General features: G+C 45.5%; 2 protein-coding genes across 2 annotated transcripts in view; both read right to left on the reverse strand.

The window, feature by feature from the left end:
- The window catches only part of atp6v1b1 (ATPase H+ transporting V1 subunit B1), a 40,460-nt gene extending 30,259 nt beyond the window's left edge, over positions 1-10,201 (reverse strand). The window contains 1 exon segment of the mRNA NM_001114262.1: positions 10,116-10,201. Coding sequence (NP_001107734.1) covers positions 10,116-10,179 — 64 coding nt within the window. The 5' untranslated portion in view covers positions 10,180-10,201.
- Positions 10,202-13,854: 3,653 nt separating this feature from the next.
- Positions 13,855-24,069, reverse strand: part of vax2 (ventral anterior homeobox 2) — a 54,558-nt gene continuing 44,343 nt past the window's right edge. The window contains exon 4 of the mRNA XM_002938396.5: positions 13,855-16,165. Within this exon, the coding sequence (XP_002938442.1) occupies positions 15,701-16,165 (465 nt within the window). The 3' untranslated portion in view covers positions 13,855-15,700. The remainder of the gene's footprint in view (positions 16,166-24,069) is intronic.

The following is a 24,069-nucleotide window of genomic DNA, read 5'->3' on the forward strand; positions in this document are numbered from 1 at the left end:
GCGGTGGCAGGATGAGTGCTGGGGGTGCAGCAGGGCGGCTGGGGTGTGAGGGGGTGTGAGCGGCGGCAGGATGAGTGCTGGGGGGTGCAGCAGGGCGGCTGGGGTGTGAGGGGCTGCGTACGCCTTCACGCCTGCTAGAATGGGGGTCACTGGGGTCAGGAGCACATGACTGTGGGACGGCTGGGGGGGGGGGGGGGCCTGACACAAAAGGGAATGTGCTGCGTCTTAACCGGATCTCTAATTGTCATTGTTAATGGCCTCTGTCATGAGTCCTGCGGGAAAAAAGGGAATTTGGTTTGAATCCCTGAGCTCTTGCCAGAAAAATAATTAGTAAATCAATAAAAGCCAAGAGCGCAGATTTAAGGCAGAGTCATATTCAATGAGAATATTTGCACTTCTCCCAGCAATGGCTTCCCTACCAAACTCAGGGGCAGCTTATTCCTCTTGTTTTATTTCCCCCAAATGGGGCCGAACCCTCAGGGCACCAGTGGGCTGCACCCCCATCCTATAGATCTTGGTACAGCCCGGCTACTACAGAGCCCTATTGCCCTGTGGGGGGGGATTTGGTTTTCTACCTAATTGTCCAGAACTTTAACCCTATGGGCTGTGCCTGCTACAGAGACAGATAGTAATTAATAAGCAATTAAGGTTTCCCCAAGTATATTAGGTAATATCATTTGCATTATTAATCTGGCATTATTATCTATTGATACAATAACATTACTACTGTTATATTAATAGAAACATAATGATTATACAATAATATCAATATTAGTATAATTATTATTATTTACTTTTTATCTATTTTGGTTAGATTTTTATAAAAATATCTTTTCAAGGGATGCACCGAATCGTTCGGGTTTTGCCCAAGATTCAGCCTTTTTCAACAGGATTTGGATTCAGACGAACCCCCGTGTCCGGCCAAACCAAATCCAAATACCTAAAATCACAGTTCTCTTTAACCCTTCTGTGGCCTTATTTGTATATCCAAGTTGGGATTCAGTTCGGTATTTGGCCAAAGCTTCACAAAGGATTCTGGGTTCAGTTAAAACCCAAAAAAGTGGATTTTTTAAATAAATTTACTATTATTTAATTCTTATTCTAGTACAGGTATGGGAACCCTTATCCGGAAGCTGGTTATCCAGAAAGTTCCAAATTACAGAAAGGCCATCTCCCATAGACTCCATTATACACAAATAATTCTAATTTTAAAAAATGATTTCCTTTTTCTCTGTAATAATAAAACAGTACCTGTACTTGATCCCAACTAAGATATAATTACCCCTTATTGGGGCAGAACAGCCCTATTGGGTTTATTTAATGGTTAAATGATTCCCTTTTCTCTGTAATAATAAAACAGTACCTGTACTTGATCCCAACTAAGATATAATTACCCCTTATTGGGGGCAGAACAGCCCTATTGGGTTTATTTCATGGTTAAATGATTCCCTTTTCTCTGTAATAATAAAACAGTACCTGTACTTGATCCCAACTAAGATATAATTACCCCTTATTGGGGGCAGAACAGCCCTATTGGGTTTATTTAATGGTTAAATGATTCCCTTTTCTCTGTAATAATAAAAAAGTACCTGTACTTGATCCCAACTAAGATATAATTACCCCTTATTGGGGCAGAACAGCCCTATTGGGTTTATTTAATGGTTAAATGATTCCCTTTTCTCTGTAATAATAAAACAGTACCTGTACTTGATCCCAACTAAGATATAATTACCCCTTATTGGGGCAGAACAGCCCTATTGGGTTTATTTAATGGTTAAATGATTCCCTTTTCTCTGTAATAATAAAACAGTACCTGTACTTGATCCCAACTAAGATATAATTACCCCTTATTGGGGCAGAACAGCCCTATTGGGTTTATTTCATGGTTAAATGATTCCCTTTTCTCTGTAATAATAAAACAGTACCTGTACTTGATCCCAACTAAGATATAATTACCCCTTATTGGGGGCAGAACAGCCCTATTGGGTTTATTTCATGGTTAAATGATTCCCTTTTCTCTGTAATAATAAAACAGTACCTGTACTTGATCCCAACTAAGATATAATTACCCCTTATTGGGGGCAGAACAGCCCTATTGGGTTTATTTAATGGTTAAATGATTCCCTTTTCCCTGTAATAATAAAACAGTACCTGTACTAAAACTCTTGTATAATTATAAATATAAATCAGTGCCTCGTATTAAGGGGAAAAAAACTCCCTTGGCCTTTTTTGAGTGTTTTTGTGCTTATTTGGGGTGATTATTATTAGGGAACAGGAGGAAGTTGGTGGGTTTTTCTCTCGCTGCGCTGACCCAGCAGGAAATCGGAACGTTCTCGTCGCTCAGAGAAACAGCCGCTAAAACTTTGAAATGTTTTGTGAAAGAGCAGTCATTGTTGAAGGGGAAAGAAGCGTAATGAGTCGCTAATCATTTTCACACCCGTCAGACATGGCACGTTATGGAGGAGAAGCCCCGGCCGCAGGACCTCCTGTTTCTATAGGAATTATGTCACTTGGAATCAGGTCCTGCTTGAGGGCACCCACAAAGCTCCCACAGCTGCGCCCGGGGCCCCCGCACATCGGGGGGACACCTGCATCTTCATTTTATGCACAAATCCAACCACTAAAATAAAGGAGGTTTCAGCTATTAATTAGGCTTTTGGGGACAAAAATATTGAAACGTGTTTTCTTGTTTGTGTATAAAACCCTCTGGCTCCCCATTCATTTCTCTTTGCTCTTTATTTCAATTGGTCATTGTTTTTAATTAAAAGCACACAACTGTTATTGCACAGCCAAAGTAATTATAGACTTTATAGACTCTTATTCTTAATAGGATCAGTCTGTAACATGGGGGATCAGTCTGTAACATGGGGGGATCAGTCTGTAACATGGGGGGATCAGTCTGTAACATGGGGGATCAGTCTGTAACATGGGGGGATCAGTCTGTAACATGGGGGATCAGTCTGTAACATGGGGGATCAGTCTGTAACATGGGGGGATCAGTCTGTAACATGGGGGATCAGTCTGTAACATGGGGGATCAGTCTGTAACATGGGGGATCAGTCTGTAACATGGGGGGATCAGTCTGTAACATGGGGGGATCAGTCTGTAACATGGGGGATCAGTCTGTAACATGGGGAATCAGTCTGTAACATGGGGGGGGGATCAGTCTGTAACATGGGGGATCAGTCTGTAACATGGGGGATCAGTCTGTAACATGGGAGGATCAGTCTGTAACATGGGGGATCAGTCTGTAACATGGGGGGATCAGTCTGTAACATGGGGGATCAGTCTGTAACATGGGGGGATCAGTCTGTAACATGGGGGGATCAGTCTGTAACATGGGGGGATTCAGTCTGTAACATGGGGGGATCAGTCTGTAACATGGGGGGATCAGTCTGTAACATGGGGGATCAGTCTGTAACATGGGGGGATCAGTCTGTAACATGGGGGGATCAGTCTGTAACATGGGGGATCAGTCAGATACACAAGGGAATTAGTCAGTAACACAGAGAATCACTTGATAACATGGGGGATCAGTCAAGAACCAAAATAAACAGTCAGTAACATGGGGGGGGGATCAGTCTGTAACATGGGGGGATCAGTCTGTAACATGGGGGATCAGTCTGTAACATGGGGGATCAGTCTGTAACATGGGGGGATCAGTCTGTACACGGGGGGGATCAGTCTGAACATGGGGGATCGTCTGTAACATGGGGGGATCAGTCTGTAACATGGGGGATCAGTCTGTAACATGGGGGGATCAGTCTGTAACATGGGGGGATCAGTCTGTAACATGGGGGATCAGTCTGTAACATGGGGGGATCAGTCTGTAACATGGGGGATCAGTCCTGTAACATGGGGGGATCAGTCTGTAACATGGGGGGATCAGTCTGTAACATGGGGGATCAGTCTGTAACATGGGGGGATCAGTCTGTAACATGGGGGATCAGTCTGTAACATGGGGGGATCAGTCTGTAACATGGGGGGATCAGTCTGTAACATGGGGATCAGTCTGTAACATGGGGGGATCAGTCTGTAACATGGGGATCAGTCTGTAACATGGGGATCAATCTAACATGGGGGATCAGTAATATGGGGATCAGTCAGTAACATGGGGGGGATCGGTCAGTAACATGGGGAATTAGGGAGTGACATTAAGGGGATCAGTCTGTAACACTTGGGGAGCGTTGGGTACACAGGGTAAATAATTTATTGACACAGGAGATAAGCTAGTTACACCTGGGGCAGAAAATATTATAGAGGCTTGGTATGAAACCTTGGGAAATTACTATTATTATTAACATGTATTTATAAAATCCCAACCTATTTTGCAGCATGGTACCATAACTGGGTGAGTAATTAAACATACACGAAAACTGTCAATAACTAATACAATGTAAACAGGGCCCTAAATCAGTAACACGGGGAGGGGGGCAGTAAATTATGTAGGGGCTCAGTAAGAAACACTGGGAGATTAGTCAGTAACGCGGGGGGGGGTAATTAATACAGGGAGGGGAATTGTCAGTAGTACAGGGGCATCAGTGAGAAGCAACAGGTGTATTAGTAAATACCATGTGGGGGATCAGTCAGTTACACAGAGATTATGAGATTGGGGTTCTGGGGTTGGTAACATGGGGGGCGGCAGTCAGTACAACTGGGGAATCATCCAGGCACACAGGGGGCATCCGTTCAGCATCAGAGTAGGGGGGTCAGTCAGTAACACAGGGGAATTAGTGACCCGGGGGTCCATCACATACACAGGGGGGTCAGTCAGTAACACAGGGGAATTAGTGACCTGGGGGTCCATCACTTACACAGGGGGGTCAGTCAGTAACACAGGGGAATTAGTGACCCGGGGGTCCATCGCTTACACAGGGGGGTCAGTCAGTAACACAGGGGAATTAGTGACCCGGGGGTCCATCGCTTACACAGGGGGGTCAGTCAGTAACACAGGGGAATTAGTGACCCGGGGGTCCATCACTTACACAGGGGGGTCAGTCAGTAACACAGGGGAATTAGTGACCCGGGGGTCCATCGCTTACACAGGGGGGTCAGTCAGTAACACAGGGGAATTAGTGACCCGGGGGTCCATCACTGGGGGGTCAGTCAGTAACACAGGGGAATTAGTGACCCGGGGGTCCATCACTTACACAGGGGGGTCAGTCAGTAACACAGGGGAATTAGTGACCCGGGGGTCCATCGCTTACACAGGGGGGTCAGTCAGTAACACAGGGGAATTAGTGACCCGGGGGTCCATCACTTACACAGGGGGGTCAGTCAGTAACACAGGGGAATTAGTGACCCGGGGGTCCATCGCTTACACAGGGGGGTCAGTCAGTAACACAGGGGAATTAGTGACCCGGGGGTCCATCACTTACACTGGGGGGTCAGTCAGTAACACAGGGGAATTAGTGACCTGGGGGTTCATCACCGGGGGGTCAGTCAGTAAAAGTTGGGGGTTCAGCCAGTGAACTCTATGCAAGTAACCCAGGCAAACTATGGTTCTGCAACTTACACAGAGACTTTTAAATCACAATAACTTTCTGCTTTGGACCAATGGGAGGCCATTTATATTATTCAGCTGAACAAACCCTGGCGCCCTTGTTTATTTCCCCTTTAAACAGAGATCCTGGGCAGATTTTGGCTGGATTCCCATTGGCCGGAGACTTGTCAGGCTAACCTGTTAGAAGTCAGTGGGGACAGGCGCTATAGGGCACAAAGGATTATACAGGGAAAGAGCAGTTGTTTCCTCGCCCACTTTCCATGTTGCGCAGAGTAAGGACAACACGGTAATTACTGCAGCAGCTCTAATTAAGCAGAAATGGCCACTGCACAAGGCTTTCCGAGCAGTTAATGACCAGATGGTGTGGCGCTTAAACAGCTACCCCCGAGCCCATTAATGAATGAGACGTGTGATTGAGGATTTGGGCCCATCTCAGAAATGACTGGGGGGGGGGGCAACATAAAAACCTCCCTTGTTCTTCCCTTCTTGTCCCTGTGCCCGTTGCTCTGTGTATATTCACAGCCCTGGCTATAAACTTGTTCCCATTGGCACCTACCCACTCTTAGTAAATGAGCCCCAGTGTGGGAACTACCCAGCCGCTGCCCCCTACAGGCCAAGGCAAAGTAATTCCAGCAATGCTCATTGGCTCCTTTATAAAACAATCATTACCTTAAGGGTAACTAAACTCTTCTTCTGACACACGTCAATTCAGTTTGCCTCAAGAAACGAGCATTTTCGTCCCCTACTATAAATGCATTGGGTTGCACTTAACACCCCGTAATGTGACATTAACCATATCACTACCTGGGAACAGTGTGTGGCCTGTGACCCAAATATCCTCCGTAGTGCCATAAAGCCAACTGCATCATCGGGCTGAGCAGCGAATGTGTGAGAATTTAAAAAGCGCTGTTGGTGCCAGCTGTGCCCGGTGGTGCCAGGGGACTGAGCGGAGAATGAGTCAAAAGGTTTTGCAGTGAAACAGATTAGAACCCGGCATAGGGGCATTGCTTTCTGGCACAGTGACTTATAGTGTATGGCATCCCTACCCTGTACAGAATGGGCACTCACCCCTCTAGCACTACCCTGATAGCCTATGGGGCTCATTCTAAGCACCTCAAGGGCATCCAACTGGCCCATCTGGCATCATGCACTGGGCCCCCAAATACTCTAATTCACCCTGTGGCCCCTGGTCCTACATCTCCCTGCCTACCGAGGGTGAAGCTAAAGAGCACCCTATCAGTTGCATGTAGCAGAGGTGGGACTACCCTAAAGCTGCAATATATATCTGTTGCCAAACTACAACTCCCAGCAGCACTGGAAAATGGACATTGCTATAACTCTTGGGCTGCCTATCTCTTGTGTACCTGTGACCCCCCTCAAACCCCCCACACAAAGTGGCATAACTATCGGGGGAGCAGGATCTGTGGCTGCAGGGTGTTATGCCCACTGATATCCCCTCCCCACTCCCTTATACCCAGTCCATGTGTGGGGTGGTAGTAAGGCCAAGAAATATAATTTATAATTTAAATAAATGTGAATAAAGTACCCCCTATTGTAACATATAGGGATATTATAAGCCCCCGAGGAGTTCCTTATAATATATAGTGAATAAAGTACCCCCTATTGTAACATATAGGGATATTATAAGTCCCCGAGGAGTTCCTTATAATATATAGTGAATAAAGTACCCCCTATTGTAACATATAGGGATATTATAAGCCCCCGAGGAGTTCCTTATAATATATAGTGAATAAAGTACCCCCTATTGTAACATATAGGGATATTATAAGTCCCCGAGGAGTTCCTTATAATATATAGTGAATAAAGTACCCCCTATTGTAACATATAGGGATATTATAAGCCCCCGAGGAGTTCCTTATAATATATAGTGAATAAAGTACCCCCTATTGTAACATATAGGGATATTATAAGTCCCCGAGGAGTTCCTTATAATGTATAGTGAATAAAATACCCCCTATTGTAACATATAGGGATATTATAAGCCCCCGAGGAGTTCCTTATAATATATAGTGAATAAAGTACCCCCTATTGTAACATATAGGGATATTATAAGTCCCCGAGGAGTTCCTTATAATATATAGTGAATAAAGTACCCCCTATTGTAACATATAGGGATATTATAAGCCCCCGAGGAGTTCCTTATAATGTATAGTGAATAAAATACCCCCTATTGTAACATATAGGGATATTATAAGTCCCCGAGGAGTTCCTTATAATGTATAGTGAATAAAATACCCCCTATTGTAACATATAGGGATATTATAAGCCCCCGAGGAGTTCCTTATAATATATAGTGAATAAAGTACCCCCTATTGTAACATATAGGGATATTATAAGCCCCTGAGGAGTTCCTTATAATATATAGTGAATAAAGTACCCCCTATTGTAACATATAGGGATATTATAAGCCCCCGAGGAGTTCCTTATAATGTATAGTGAATACAGTACCCCCTATTGTAACATATAGGGATATTATAAGTCCCCGAGGAGTTCCTTATAATATATAGTGAATAAAGTACCCCCTATTGTAACATATAGGGATATTATAAGCCCCCGAGGAGTTCCTTATAATATATAGTGAATAAAGTACCCCCTATTGTAACATATAGGGATATTATAAGTCACCGAGGCCTTTTATACAGGTCATGGAACTCCGAGGTGATTTCTAATATCCTCATATTTTAAAACAGGGGGTACTTTATTTTTTATAATATACACGTTTTAGTGAGTCATGTGACAAAAATGACATCACTAAGCACTGTTTATAGGGATATAATTTACAGTTTGGTCCCATAGAAAAATGACCCAACTTTATATTACATCAATATAATTTATATATATATATATATATATATAGTCGGCTCTAGAGGGGTCACTGTTAGTTGATAGCAAATACAGAGGGTTTTCTTTACACTGATGACAGGGCGGCCGGCAGAGTAACATTGGGCAACGGCAGAGGCTCTCAGGGAGTTTACAGTCAATAAGGCGACTGCGCCAGGTGTTTACACTTTCACTGGGATCTTTTCAAGGGTGAAGTGATTTTATTGCAACATAGTGAACCCAATACAAACACTCATTGTGCAACACTCACGCCTTATTATGGGCTGCCCAAGGGCACAGGGAGACTGCTGAAGGTTCAGGCCTAGGTCTGGGGTAATAATTTGGGGCAGGGACAGACAGTCAGGGTATATTTGTCTCTAGGATTAATCAGAAATAACCAGAGAATTTGCCAATAAAGAATATATAGAAGGAATGCTCTGGGCACACAACAAGCTATACCCTCATGGAAATAATATGGCACCTCCTACCCATATATATAAATACAAATATACAGAGAAGGAATGTTCTGGGCACACAATAAGCTGTACCCCCATACTGTACTGTCTAAGGGAAACACTATGGCACCCCCTACCCATATGTATAAATACAAATATACAGAGAAGGAATGTTCTGGGCACACAATAAGCTGTACCCCCATACTGTACTGTCTAAGGGAAACACTATGGCACCTCCTACCCATATGTATAAATACAAATATACAGAGAAGGAATGTTCTGGGCACACAATAAGCTGTACCCCCATACTGTACTGTCTAAGGGAAACACTATGGCACCTCCTACCCATATGTATAAATACAAATATACAGAGAAGGAATGTTCTGGGCACACAATAAGCTGTACCCCCATACTGTACTGTCTAAGGGAAACACTATGGCACCTCCTACCCATATGTATAAATACAAATATACAGAGAAGGAATGTTCTGGGCACACAATAAGCTGTACCCCCATACTGTACTGTCTAAGGGAAACACTATGGCACCTCCTACCCATATGTATAAATACAAATATACAGAGAAGGAATGTTCTGGGCACACAATAAGCTGTACCCACATACTGTACTGTCTAAGGGAAACACTATGGCACCTCCTACCCATATGTATAAATACAAATATACAGAGAAGGAATGTTCTGGGCACACAATAAGCTGTACCCCCATACTGTACTGTCTAAGGGAAACACTATGGCACCCCCTACCCATATGTATAAATACAAATATACAGAGAAGGAATGTTCTGGGCACACAATAAGCTGTACCCCCATACTGTACTGTCTAAGGGAAACACTATAGCACCCCCTACCCATATGTATAAATACAAATATACAGAGAAGGAATGTTCTGGGCACACAGTAAGTCAAACCCTAATTCTGTACTGTCTTAGGGAAACAATATGGCAGTTCCTGCTCATATGTATACATCTAGATACTTTATATAATACATATTTCTTAAGGGACACCTATCCCTTTATATATATATTTTCTTTCCTTTTGCATTGGGTCCTGGAGAAGAGAAAGCTGCTTCTGGCTTCCTGTTGCACTACAGCAGGAAATTCATGTGGGAAGGCTGTGAAGTCACTTGTTTCCAATTAAGCATATGAAGAACAGCTCAAGGGTATAACAAATACCTGCAGATGTGCTAAGGCATATCCATACACTATATATCACAGTATAAGGGTAGGGGTATACAGATTGTCAGTACTTTGGTCCCCATATATAGGGTTCCCCTGTGCTGGAGGAATCCTTGCTACTCACTGAGCCTGGGTTGGGAGATGTAGTTCCTGGTCACTGCCATCATGTGTTCCCTCGCTGCCGCCATGTTTGCCTGGTGCCCTTCCACCCTCATTGCCACCTTGGTAGCCATAGCTGGAAGCCTCTGGCGGTGACTCCAGGATCCTCAGCTTTTATAACCTGGTGAGAGGGGCAGGCAGGCCCCATTGTTTCTCTGTCTGTTTTCCCTCTGTGGATCCAGGCAGATCTGTCCTGCCCCGGGAGTGCTATTTCCAGTCTGAACCCATCCCTCAGGCCCTGCTACCTCGTGGCACCATTCCCATATTTACTGTAAACTGCCTCCTCCCTACAGTATCTACCAAATGTACATTAACTGCCTCTGCCCCTGGGACATTAACCCTTTTGGGCCACTCTCGGAGAGCTCGGACGGGACAGATATGTACAGGTATAAGACTTTCCGTAATTTGGATCTCCATACCTTAATTCTACTAAAATATCAATAAAACATTAATTAAACCCAATAGGGCTGTTCTGCCCCAATAAGGGGTAATTATATCTTAGTTGGGATCAAGTACAGGTACTGTTTTATTATTACAGAGAAAAGGGGATCATTTAACCATGAAATAAACCCAATAGGGCTGTTCTGCCCCCAATAAGGGGTAATTATATCTTAGTTGGGATCAAGTACAGGTACTGTTTTATTATTACAGAGAAAAGGGAATCATTTAACCATGAAATAAACCCAATAGGGCTGTTCTGCCTCCAATAAGGGGTAATTATATCTTAGTTGGGATCAAGTACAGGTACTGTTTTATTATTACAGAGAAAAGGGAATCATTTAACCATTAAATAAACCCAATAGGGCTGTTCTGCCCCCAATAAGGGGTAATTATATCTTAGTTGGGATCAAGTACAGGTACTGTTTTATTATTACAGAGAAAAGGGAATCATTTAACCATTAAATAAACCCAATAGGGCTGTTCTGCCCCAATAAGGGGTAATTATATCTTAGTTGGGATCAAGTACAGGTACTGTTTTATTATTACAGAGAAAAGGGAATCATTTAACCATGAAATAAACCCAATAGGGCTGTTCTGCCCCAATAAGGGGTAATTATATCTTAGTTGGGATCAAGTACAGGTACTGTTTTATTATTACAGAGAAAAGGGAATCATTTAACCATTAAATAAACCCAATAGGGCTGTTCTGCCCCCAATAAGGGGTAATTATATCTTAGTTGGGATCAAGTGCAGGTACTGTTTTATTATTACAGAGAAATTCTAAATTATTTGATTAAAGTCTATGGGAGACGGGCTTTCCGTAATTTGGAGCTTTTGGGATAACGGGTTTCCGGATAAGGGATCCCATACCTGTGTCAGGAATTATATCAGCAAGTATACAGGAAAGTATCCCTAACCGTCAGTGTTTATTTCTGCAGATAGCTGTAGTCCTGCTTTAAGAGATGCCATACATTTCATTGCAATCTAGTAGATCGGTAACAAAATAGTGTTATTTATGTTTCGTCCCCCAAGGCCATTTACTTATACTTTATTGTTTATACCCAAAACATTCCTGTTCAAACTCCTTTTAACTTTTCTTGCAGTCTGTTGCTTTAGATGAAGGGTAGAGGGGCAGCTTTGGTAAAGGGCAGATGGCTCCTTCCTTGTGGGCAGGGGGGTTACCTTGGCCACCAGCTGAGAAAGCCACCAAAAACCTGTGCTGGTTGCCCCGAGGCTAGTGCTATTCCACAGCCACCCAAGAGTGGCCCATATGAAGCAATGATGGGGAATGGTTCTCACAACAGTTTTTGGGGAACACCAGGCCCTTGCGGTGATGCTATAAACCATACAATTGTCATTTTATTGCATTGTGAACAAAGTGTTAAACTTGGAGACACCATAGACTATGCCTTGCACTTTTAGGGACACAGTGGGCAATCTGAAAGATGTTTGGAACCACCATGGGCAGCGTTATGCCCTTCTGAGGATTTTTTTGGCAATAAAATGGCTTTTTGTGGTTGAATGGAAAGTCTTCTTCATTGGAGATACATACAGTGATTAAGCAGATTGGTAGGCAGCCATTGGTGGCCTGAGTAGGCAATGTTAACCCAATGGTTGAGTGTGAAAGGGGCCTGGGAATGAATACCCTCAGCCAAACATATAGAGTTCTGTGCCTAATCGTAGTTGGTTGGGCACCAATATGAAGACCATGTAGGATGAAATTTGGGTTAACCCAACCCCTCTTTTGCTTTCAATGACATTTGTGTAACTATGGTTGGATAGGTGGTAATGCAATGGTTTCTGTATCTGTTAAGGTCCCCATACACGTAAAGATCCGCTCGCCTGGCGAGGTCGCCAAGCGAGCGGATCTTCTCCCAATATCCCCACCTACGGGTGGGCAATATCGGGGGAATTTAGGCTAATTTGGTCGTTTGGCCCTGGGGCCAACCGATCGAATTATAACGACTGGAATAGGTGCAGTCAGTTTGGAGACCGCATCAACAAGCCGATGTGGTCCCTAATCCAACTGAATTTTTTAACCTGCCCGATTGATATCTGACCGATTTCAGGCCAGATGTCGGTCGGGCAAGCCAGTCGTTGTTCCTCCTACATGGGCTGATAAGCTGGGAGGGGGGAGCTGGCCAAATAATGTCCCTCAAAGGGAGGCTTCAACTAAAAGCATGAAAACCACTGCTTAAAGTGCTCTACTTCTTATCTGCAACAGAAGTCCCTGTAGAGCACAGACCAGACAGTTGCAGGCGAGTCAAGGGTAAGGGTAACCTACACAACATTGATTTTGTATCTCTGGCTTGGCACGTTGTGTCCCTGGTTATTATGTGACTAAAGGCAGTTTTAACTGAACCTGTACCTTTGCAGTTTAATCTTTTGAGTCCCCTAAACCAGGGGTGGCCAATATGGGGATTACTGGTGGACCGCGATGAAGCGCATTCACGCTGCACTCCCACATTCCATATCGGTCCGGTCGATCGCGGACAAAAAAAGTCTGGCCACCCCTGCCCTAAACTATATGGATATTCAGGGGCAGAATACCCTATGACAGCAGTTCTCAACCTGTGGGTCGGGACCCCTTTGGGAGTCGAACGACCCTTTCACAGGGGTCGCCTAAGACCATCGGAAAACACATATTTCCGATGGTTTTAGGAATAATTTTATGGTTGGGGGTCACCGCAACATGAGGAACTGTATTAAAGGGTCGCGGCATTAGGAAGGTTGAGAACTAGTGCCCTATGATATGGCTCTGGGTAGAACCCCCACCCCTTCTGCCCCTTTCTCTAATGCCGGGTCTCAGGCAGCTGCCGAACTGAAATACCCCATTGTGGACATGGTTTTGTGCCCCTAAAGGCCAAAGTATCTGGAGAATCACTGCTTAGTGTAACCAAGTAATGTAAAATATCTCATTGTTCGGATTCTACCCACTAATTCTATGTTGCAAATCACTGTAAGCAACAGTCTCAGTCTGCCCTCTCAGCACAGAAACCATGAATAAAACATAGATCTCTTTCTTATTAAATCTTTGATAGGAAACCCAGTAAATCTGATTATACCGGGCCCTAGTTCCGCAGATTATTATATTTAATCGACTTGTAAAAACCCAGTTTCACTAAAATGATTTTATTTCCACCAAATTGAAGTCCTTTTTATAAATGGCTCCTTTCTGGTCGAAGCTATAAACATAACAACGTTAACGTTTCCCGTATTCGTGTGTTATTGGTGCAAATAAGAGGCGGAGAGATACATGCCCATCAGTTGAAAATTTAAGACATTTACTTGTGCGGTGGATTTTTGTCAAACAACATACATAGTAGAATGCCCGTTGGCCAGTCTCGTAGCCTTGGAATCCCAACGCTTGTCAGCTGACCACATATTGCATTACCATTGGTTCTTGAGTCAAGTTACATCATATCCTTGCACCCCACCCCCAATATTAAAAGCTCTTCAGGTCAAGACTTCTTTTTTTTTGTTTGTTTCCGGCTCATAGCACTGACTGAGCGGCACACATCACAAACACTAGTGTAAGAAAATATTATTAGTAAAGTAAATCTGTATATATTTGATTCCAATAGACTATTCATCGTCATTACATTGCAAAGAACTTTACAACAGAAAAACATTTTCCGACGTACAGGGGGGTCTGGTCGCCAGGCTAGTGCATTTGTAGATTTATTTTAGTTAGAACTATAACGACCTTGGCAATCAAATGCATCGTCCCGGGCTAATTAAATACTGAGAGGAAGCCCAGAAGGATCTCTCTCTTGTCTCAATGGTTCTAGAGAGACTCCATATCAGTGATCCCAATAATGCTACATTAATGTTACACGTAGGTGGGAGGGGCTTGCTGCTTTCATTTAGGATCAGGGGGATAATTAAGATTTTTTTAGACAACCCTATTGCCTTGTTTTTTTACCAAGTCAGTGGAATGACTACCCTATCACTTGGTAGAAGCGTTGAAAGGTATCTTAGCAATTCCGTGTTGGCTGGACATTCTAAAGCCCAACAGAGAACTTGACCTCCGGGGCTACCATGGCTTTTGGGAATAAGTAATAATGAACTGATGGGCATTATACCATAGAGGGGACCACTAGGGCCCGTGGTTTTGTATTCCGACCCAGTAGCAGTTGGTTCCTCCCTTTTCTTTTTGGTGCCTGTCAACTTGACCAGAAAACTAATTGCAGTCCTACAGTTTTATTGCTATTATTTTTCCATGACATATCTTTATGTTTAGGTCATCCTCCACTCTGGTATTCCAATCTCTGCCCAGTTGCTACTCTTCAGGTGCCTGGCAACTAGATGCCAGCTGAAACACCAGACTGTAGAACTGGAAACCAAAAACACATGAATCGTTCTACTGTGGCCATGATTGCGTCGTATTGAAACATTTTTACAAAACGTGAACTGCCCCTTTATTCCATTGCCCCGCCCCCTCCCACCAACAATATTAGACACATTTGGCAAGCTGTAAATCTGAAATAAATAATGCATTTTCATCATTTTTTTTTAAACACTTATCTACCAATAATCTTGGCCATTACATTAGCCCGCCTTGTAATATGGTCCCATAACTATAATGGCAATGTTGTATGAATGATTAAAGGGAATCTATCAAACTAATACGGAATTGCAGAGATATATTTGAGAGTAATAGTTTATTGGAGCGCTGAATTCTCTAATTCCATCTAGAACCTTCTATTACCTGTATATTGTTTAATGGAAACCTTAATGGTGTAACAGTTGAGGACCACAAGGTCTATATTCTGCTACAAGGGTGTCCTACAAAGGAACCGTAAGGCTGTGCTTAGAAGGAAATAAGATGCTAGAATTCATGTAATGATAGATTCCCCTTAAGGATCACTTGGCTGGAGATGATATTTGTGCTTCCATCTGGTTGAGCTTCAAGAGCCTCTTCGTGCCCAGTAATGAACCTCCATATATATCAGATTATGTTACAACCGTGAAACAAACACACACACCACTAGACACATTTTGGTAAACAGTTTTTGACAATTCCCACTTCCCACCAGTCACTGAGCGCAGGGTGCCGGGAAGCCAACACTTCCGACTTAGACAGACACCTTCCATTCAGTCATGTTTTTAAGAAGTTGGCTTCTTGCCTGCAGCAGTGTCTTTCCTATCCAGACGTGTGTAAGGCTCAAAAGCAGAGCTCCCCAGTCCATACCCTGAGGGTATTTCATGCAGACCTCCCAATAGGGGACCGGGAAAACAAAGTGGGGTCGGTAACCTTGGAGAAGATGAGGCTGCTAAAGATGGAACCTGGAGGCTGAAAGCTCCTACTCCAGGAGGTGTAGTACTGATGACTGGTGAAGTGCTTCCCGATGTCCCCAGGCTGACTCCGTTGCCAGATGAAGTGCCCATGTTGTTTTGACTAGAGGAGATCAGATTCGGTGGGGCCGGGACCGACAAAAGTCTACCCTGTTCCAACAATCGCAAAATATTGCAAGTAGCGAAGGATTCGGAAGTGGAAGAGGAACGTTTCTCAGAGTCCCTGCTCTGATCTTTCTTCTGTTTCGTTCTTCTGTTCTGGAACCAAACCTTGACCTGTAGGGTGAGAAGACCGTTACTATTATAGACAGATTAGAGATCAACAGAATTATTGCTATACAGATCAACTAACCAACCAGTATGCTTTCTAATGGTTACTGTGCTTCTCTTTCTTATACTATCAATCTGTGACCTACTTGCTTGGTTGGAATCGGGGTGTGACCACATAAATAATACGCACCTACCCATATCAATATATTAAGGATAAGCTAAGGCAGAATCAATGAGGTGCTAGGTTGTTAGGCACCCACCAGAAAATATAATCAGCTGCTTTCCTCTCAGCAACACAAGCTCAAAGATATGAAAATCTTATCTAGTTCCCTGTCTGTTGATCATTCGGGTGTCCACAGTGAGTGAGATAAGTAGGCCATGGTAAGGGGGTAAATGGAAATGCCCCGTAGCAGTATAACACTTCAGCTTTACTTGACTGTATAACAAAAAACCCTTTTCTTAGAGAATATAATTATCTATCTCCTACAGCAAAAAGTTCCAGGGTACTGCAGACTCTCACCATTTATTGGATATCCCACTGGTCAAGCGTGGTAGGGAAGACATTCCCCAGCTTCTACCAATGACCTGTTCTTGTTTCAAAAACCAAAGAACATTCTGATGTCCAGGCTGATATCAGGGTTGGACACCGGGGAAAAAACCCGGGTGGACCCAACCAACCCAACGGCAACCCGAGGCGCAAGTAAGAGGAATGGTGTGCGGGGGAGGGTTTTGCTACTGGGGTGGGAGACTCCTGAGTGGGTTACAAACACCCCAGGCTGATATTACCAGAATCTGAACTGAATCTGAAAATGGAAGACTTCGACCAAGGACCCACCTTGCAAGCCAAGGGAAGCTTATAGTATATGAACATGGAGTCTATTCTTGCGCTTCCCAACCTCACAGCCTATTTATGTTTTCCGTCCTACCAGAACACTAGTACCAATAGTAGCCTTTTTTTTGGCCTATAGGATTTTATTTCACAATGTCGCATAGCAATAAAATACTGTGTGATGGGAAGGCCTTGCCTTACATGTCTTGTATCATTGCCCATGTATGTAACAACTATATCCTAAACTGGAAGTGACCCAACTTAAGGTGGCCATACACGGGCCGATTGTAGCTACCGATATCGATCCCTTGGACCGATTCTGCAGCTTATCGGCCCATGTAGGGGCAGAACCAAGGAGCCTGCCTGACCGATATCTGGCCTGAAATTGGGCAGATTTCGATCGGGCAGGTTAAAAAATTTAGTCAGATCGGGGACCGCATCGGCTCGTTGATGCGGTCCCCAAACCGACTGCCCCATATATATAATTGGCCAAACAATCAAATTAGCCTACATTTTCCCAGATATTGCCCAGCCGTAGGTGGGGATATCGGGAGAAGATCCGCGACCTCGCCAAGCGAGCACATCTTCACGTGTATGGCCACCTGAAGTCTTTAAAGGGTCTAACAGTAGACGTACAAGGGCACAAAGTTAATATTTCTTTATTTCAACAGGGTTTTTAAAATCTACAAGAAAAAAAACCTGTAAGTTGATTTAAATGATTCCTTAGAGAAAGAGATGGCCGTGTCGGAAGGCAGCCTCGCAAGCACTCCCAGCTAAATACAAATTAAAAGACAAGTAGTGGAGCTATGGGAACCAGCATGTAAAAAAGAATAAGTGGCTGAACGAAATCATTCATTATATTAATAAATGCACTTACTGCTAAGCGAATCTGACAGCCACAAAAGCAAACACGAGGGGCCTGCTGAGAAATCTCTCGCTATAAGCCCACTCTGTTGTTTAAGTAAATCGCTTCTACGCAGCTTTAAAAAAAAAAAAAAATAAAGGGGACAATTACAGTTTTCATTTTTGGCTTTTACCCCGGGTGATTGGAGAAAGCACGCCATTCATTTGGCTAAAACGCAGAGGCTGGGCCGGGCGTTGGGTTATTAAACGCCGGCAAGCTCATACATTCGCAAACAAACAGGAGTCGGGTTGGGCAGAGAAGGGAATTGGGTCTGTGCGCCCTTTCTACCGATTTGCTGAGAGGCGTAAGGAGCCTCGTTCATGTGCCCCTGTAGCCGGTTTAAAGGGGAACTGTCTTTGTAAAAATTAAACAAACTAGAGTGGAGGTTTATAAATTACTTTCATTATAGGGGCGATTTATAGTGACGAGCGAATCTGTCCCTTTTCACTTTTCCCGAAAAATTCGCAAAACGACTAAGAATGTTATGGGTCAAAAACAAATTGTCGCCCGTGGGTATATTCTTTTGTCATGCGTCTATTCCTTTGACACCCGCGACTATTCTTTTGTCACCCATGGCTATTCTTTTGACACCCGCGACTATTCTTTTGTCACCCGCGGCTATTCTTTTGTCGCCCATGGTTATTCTTTTGACGCCCGCGGCTATTCTTTTGACGCCCATGGCTATTCTTTTGACGCCCATGGCTATTCTTTTGACGCCTGCAGCTATTCTTTTGATGCCCGCGACTATTCTTTTGTCACCCATGGCTATTCTTTTGACACCCGCGACTATTCTTTTGTCACCCGCAGCTATTCTTTTGTCACCCGCGGCTATTCTTTTGTCGCCCATGGTTATTCTTTTGACGCCCGCGGCTATTCTTTTGACGCCCACGGCTATTCTTTTGACGCCCATGGCTATTCTTTTGACGCCTGCGGCTATTCTTTTGATGCCCGCGACTATTCTTTTGTCACCCGCAGCTATTCTTTTGACGCCCGCGGCTATTTTTTTGACGCCCATGGCTATTCTTTTGACGCCCGTGGCTATTCTTTTGACGCCTGCGACTATTCTTTTGTCACCCGCGGCTATTCTTTTGTCACCCATGGCTATTCTTTTTTGACGTGCGACTATTCTTTTGTTGCGGCAAATTTTTTCATCCGTTTCGTGAAACGGGTTGGGGTTACATAGTTACATAGGGTTGAAAAAAGACCAGAGTCCATCAAGTTCAACCCATCCAAGTACACCCAGCACACACTACCCACACCAGTAGTTTGGGTTCTTGCCATGGTGAACCCCAGGTGCAGATTAGGGCAGGTGGTGAGTCAAACCTCAAGCAAGGTCCCTCCCCTTTGTTAATGTAAAAACTCTGACCCCTCCCCAATAGCAGCTGACTCCTCCCCTATGGCTCCCACCCAAATACGAGTTATCAGGGTCAGATTCAGGTCCTAAAGTAGAATATGACATCTGACTGGGTTGGGAGTGGGTTCGCACATAGTAGGGTTGGGGTTGTGGTTAGGGCTGGGGTTAGGGTTGTGGTTAGGGCTGGGGTTAGGGTTGGGGTTAGGGTTGTGGTTAGGGCTGGGGCTAGGGTTGTGGTTAGGGCTGGGGCTAGGGTTGTGGTTAGGGTTGGGGTTAGGGCTGGGGTTAGGGCTGGGGTTAGGGTTTGGGTTGGGGCTAGGGTTGGGGTTAGGGCTGGGGTTAGGGCTGGGGTTAGGGTTGGGGTTAGGGTTGGGGTTAGGGCTGGGGTTAGGGTTGGGGTTAGGGCTGGGGTTAGGGCTGGGGTTAGGGTTGGAGTTAGGGTTGGGGTTAGGGCTGGGGTTAGGGTTGGGGTTAGGGTTGTGGCTAGGGTTGTGTTTAGGGTTGGGGTTAGGGTTGGGGTTAGGGCTGGGGTTAAGGTTGGGGTTAGGGTTGTGGCTAGGGTTGTGTTTAGGGTTGGGGTTAGGGCTGGGGTTAAGGTTGGGGTTAGGGTTGTGGCTAGGGTTGTGTTTAGGGTTGGGGTTAGGGTTGAGGTTAGGGTTACCAATCTATACACTCACATACAAACTATATATACAACCAGTAATACTAACTGTAGATATTAGTATCACAATAGCCTTGGATATTCTGATTGTTCAAGAACTCATCCAGGCCCCTCTTAAAGGCATTAACAGAATCTGCCATTACCCCATCACTAGGAAGGGCATTCCCCAACCTCACTGCCCTCACCGTGAGGAACCCCCTACCCAACATCCCCCGGCAGGGCATTCCTCAACCCCCTCACTGCCCTCACCGTGAAAAACCCCCTACGCTGCTTCAAATGGAAGCTCTGTTCCTCTAATCTAAAGGGGTGACCTCTGGGTTAGGGCTGGGGTTAGGGTTGGGGTTAGGGTTGGGGTTAGGGTTGGGGTTAGGGTTGTGGCTAGGGTTGTGGTTAGGGCTGGGGTTAGGGCTGGGGTTAGGGTTGGGGTTAGGGCTGGGGTTAGGGCTGGGGTTAGGGTTGGGGTTAGGGTTAGGGTTGGGGTTAGGGTTGTGGCTAGGGTTGTGGTTAGGGCTGGGGTTAGGGCTGGGGTTAGGGTTGGGGTTAGGGCTGGGGTTAGGGTTGGGGTTAGGGCTGGGGTTAGGGTTGGGGTTGTGGTTAGGGTTGGGGTTAGGGTTGTGGCTAGGGTTGTGGTTAGGGCTGGGGTTAGGGCTGGGGTTAGGGCTGGGGTTAGGGCTGGGGTTAGGGTTGGGGTTAGGGTTGGGGTTAGGGTTGGGGTTAGGGTTGGGGTTAGGGTTGTGGCTAGGGTTGTGGTTAGGGCTGGGGTTAGGGCTGGGGTTAGGGCTGGGGTTAGGGCTGGGGTTAGGGTTGGGGTTAGGGCTGGGGTTAGGGTTGGGGTTAGGGCTGGGGTTAGGGTTGGGTTAGGGCTGGGGTTAGGGTTGGGGTTAGGGGGTTAGGTTGGGCTAGGGTTGTGGTTAGGGCTGGTGGTTAGGGCTGGGGTTAGGGCTGGGGTTAGGGCTGGGGTTAGGGCTGGGGTTAGGGCTGGGGTTAGGGCTGGGGTTAGGGCTGGGGTTAGGGCTGGGGTTAGGGCTGGGTTGGTGGGTTAGGGCTGGGGTTAGGGTTGGGGTTAGGGCTGGGGTTAGGGTTGGGGTTAGGGTTGGGGTTAGGGCTGGGGTTAGGGTTGGGGTTAGGGTTGGGGTTAGGGTTGTGGTTAGGGTTGGGGGTTAGGGTTGGGGTTAGGGCTGGGGTTAGGGTTGTGGTTAGGGCTGGGTTAGGGTTGGGGTTAGGGCTGGGGTTAGGGTTGTGGTTAGGGCTGGGGTTAGGGCTGGGGTTAAGGTTGGGGTTAGGGTGGGGTTGGGGTTAGGGCTGGGGTTAGGGCTGGGGTTAGGGTTGGGGTTAGGGCTGGGGTTAGGGCTGGGGTTAGGGCTGGGGTTAGGGTTGGGGTTAGGGCTGGGGTTAGGGTTGGGGTTAGGGCTGGGGTTAAGGTTGGGGGTTAGGGTTGGGGTTAGGGCTGGGGTTAGGGCTGGGGTTAGGGTTGGGGTTAGGGCTGGGGTTAGGGTTGGGGTTAGGGTTGTGGTTAGGGCTGGGGTTAGGGCTGGGGTTAGGGCTGGGGTTAGGGTTGGGGTTAGGGTTGGGGTTAGGGTGGGGGTTAGGGCTAGGATTAGGGCTGGGGTTAGGGTTGGGGTTAGGGCTGGGGTTAGGGCTGGGGTTAGGGCTGGGGTTAGGGTTGGGGTTAGGGCTGGGGTTAGGGCTGGGTTGAAAATTTTCTGACCCACTCATCACTACACCACATAGAGCAGTAGCACCCCTAGTGGTTATAAATAGATTATATTATTCCTTTTTGCTAGAAATTCTCAGACTTATAAGGAAAGCAATATGGCTGTTTCCACTTATCCCACTCAAGGTGCAAAGTCTTTCCCACTAACTTCTTTCTTTATGCCCAGGGCTGTCTTAGAATTGTCACCTATAAAGTGTTGCACCCAAGTGTGAGTGCCCCCAGTGTGTGCGCAACTCTCCTTACCGAAGGGCAGTCAGTTGGGGGGTTATCTGCAAGCAGCTTTACTGTGCTTGTAAATGGGGTTAAAAAGAAATGCCTTGTTCGTGTCCCTCGCAGGCAGCTCTATATTTACCCGTAAGGAAAGGCCTGAGCTGCGTGTGCCTTGCGAGGGCTGCACAAATATTATTATAATTATTACTGTTATTATATTTGCTTTCTTTCCTGCCTTCCGCGCCTTTGTCCAGAAACAAACATAAGATTATTTAGCGGCAATAACAAGCTGACCTTTGTGTGCATTTTTTCACATGCTGTCATTGTTATTACAGGGCAGGACCTAATCCAAACCCACAAAAGCTTATTACATTTATACAAAAAAAAAATATAAACTTTTATTTTGTGTACTATAGTAGGAGCAAAAGTGGCGTTTATGATGCCAGTGTGTGCCCTTTCGGGGTGCGAGTTCTATTCTAGAATTCTGGCCTCCCTCCGTATAAAGAAAATTAAAATTAGAATTCTTGCACCCAATCTGGTAAATTGCGTGCGTTGGTTGGTTAAAGGGTTTGTGGGCTCCCTGTGTCCTCACTTGACAAGGAACAATAGGGGCACAGAACGGAGCAGAAAGCGGCAATACCCAGACAATGCCAATGCTCCGTGCCGAGGCGGTGATTGCAAGGGACGAGTCGGCACATTCATGCAAAGAGCTAATCCCAGTAACCAGCCTGGCTACGCTCGGAGCCTTTCTTTTTTTTTCCTTTTTACACCTTATTTTCTGCTGTCCCCAAGCAGGGCGGACACAATGCCAAGAGCAGGCGGACCACCAGCTGCAGAAGCTGGACCCAATATTAAGATCTGTTGTTACACAATAAGGAAAATAATGAAGTCAAAATAACTCACTCGCACCCTCCGGGGTTTTACAAAGTAACACACAGACTTATGTTTAGTTTGATTTTATGCTACGCAGCGCCAACCGGGAACATTGGGTTTTCAGGCATTTGCTTGTGGTTTGTGCTACGAAGTTTTCTGCAAAAGTTTAATGAACAAAGGCAGAAACCGTGCCCAGAATTATTGTTATATGTGCTGAGCCGGTGATTGGATAACAACAGGACAAAAGATTCTAGAATTGTTGGGGTTCAACATTGCTAAAGTTACAAACCATAAGGGCCTCCGTGGCCAACAATAGGGCAAGGTACAAATGCCCCTGTTAATTAAGGTCCCCATACACGGGCCGACGGGCCTGCCCGACCGACATCTGGCATGAAATCGGGCAGATCTCATCGGGCAGGTTAGAAAATCTAATTGGATCAGGGACCGCATCTGCTTGTTGATACCCGTCCTATACCGTTTGTATACCAGGGCCAAATGATCGAATTAGCCTGGATTCTCCCGATATCGCCCACCCATAGGTGGGGATGTCGGGAGAAGATCCGCTCGCTTGGCGACATCGCCAAGCGAGCGGATCTGAAGGTGTATGGGGACCTTTACACTTTGTAGCTTGCCCCAAGTGCACTGCAGCTGAGTAGCAACTCTTTGTGCTTCTAGAATGGGGCAAAGGAAAACATTGGGAAACATTGCACACAGAAGGGGCAGGAGGTGGGCAGCATATGGGCATCCCCTAGAAAGAATCTAGATTACACATCTTTCAGAAGCAAGCTGGGGAACACAAGGCAGGGGTTAATTATAGGGCTTTGTGCTGGTTTTTCATGTGGTGCAAGGTTGCAAGGTGCAGTTGCCTATACGACAGGTACAAATGCTCCATGTATGTCTTGGGCACTTGGGCTTCTAGCATTGTTACATGCACCAAATGGTTTCTGCTATGGTTTAGGGCAGTATTTTGCTTGTGAGCCATACTCGTTGGTGAGCTTGTAGGTTTCAGTTGTACTGACCAATCTATACAGCCTGTTCCCTAATGTTCCTTTTAATGGAAAGTTAAGGCCAAATGCAGTACAATACTAACATGAACCTGCAGTTCTAGGCAGTTGTAGACTACTAATACCAGGCTTTTGACTCAGCAGCCCTTTTTGAAAATTGCTGTGTCAGCAATCTTAGGGTTAATGACTATACAGGTGGTGCCTAGTCAGTCTGGGACGCTGACACAGCAAGGGAGCTGCTGATCCCAAACCAGAGTACTCTAATCCCAGGAACCACTACAAACAGAAAACTATTCCCTTTGGGGTTAGGTACTGGTGTATTGGGTATATTCTTTGCTGGTCTTTGCCCAGAGCAGTATTA

The sequence above is a fragment of the Xenopus tropicalis genome, chromosome 1, assembly GCF_000004195.4.
Source record: "Xenopus tropicalis strain Nigerian chromosome 1, UCB_Xtro_10.0, whole genome shotgun sequence".
NCBI lineage: Eukaryota > Metazoa > Chordata > Amphibia > Anura > Pipidae > Xenopus > Xenopus tropicalis.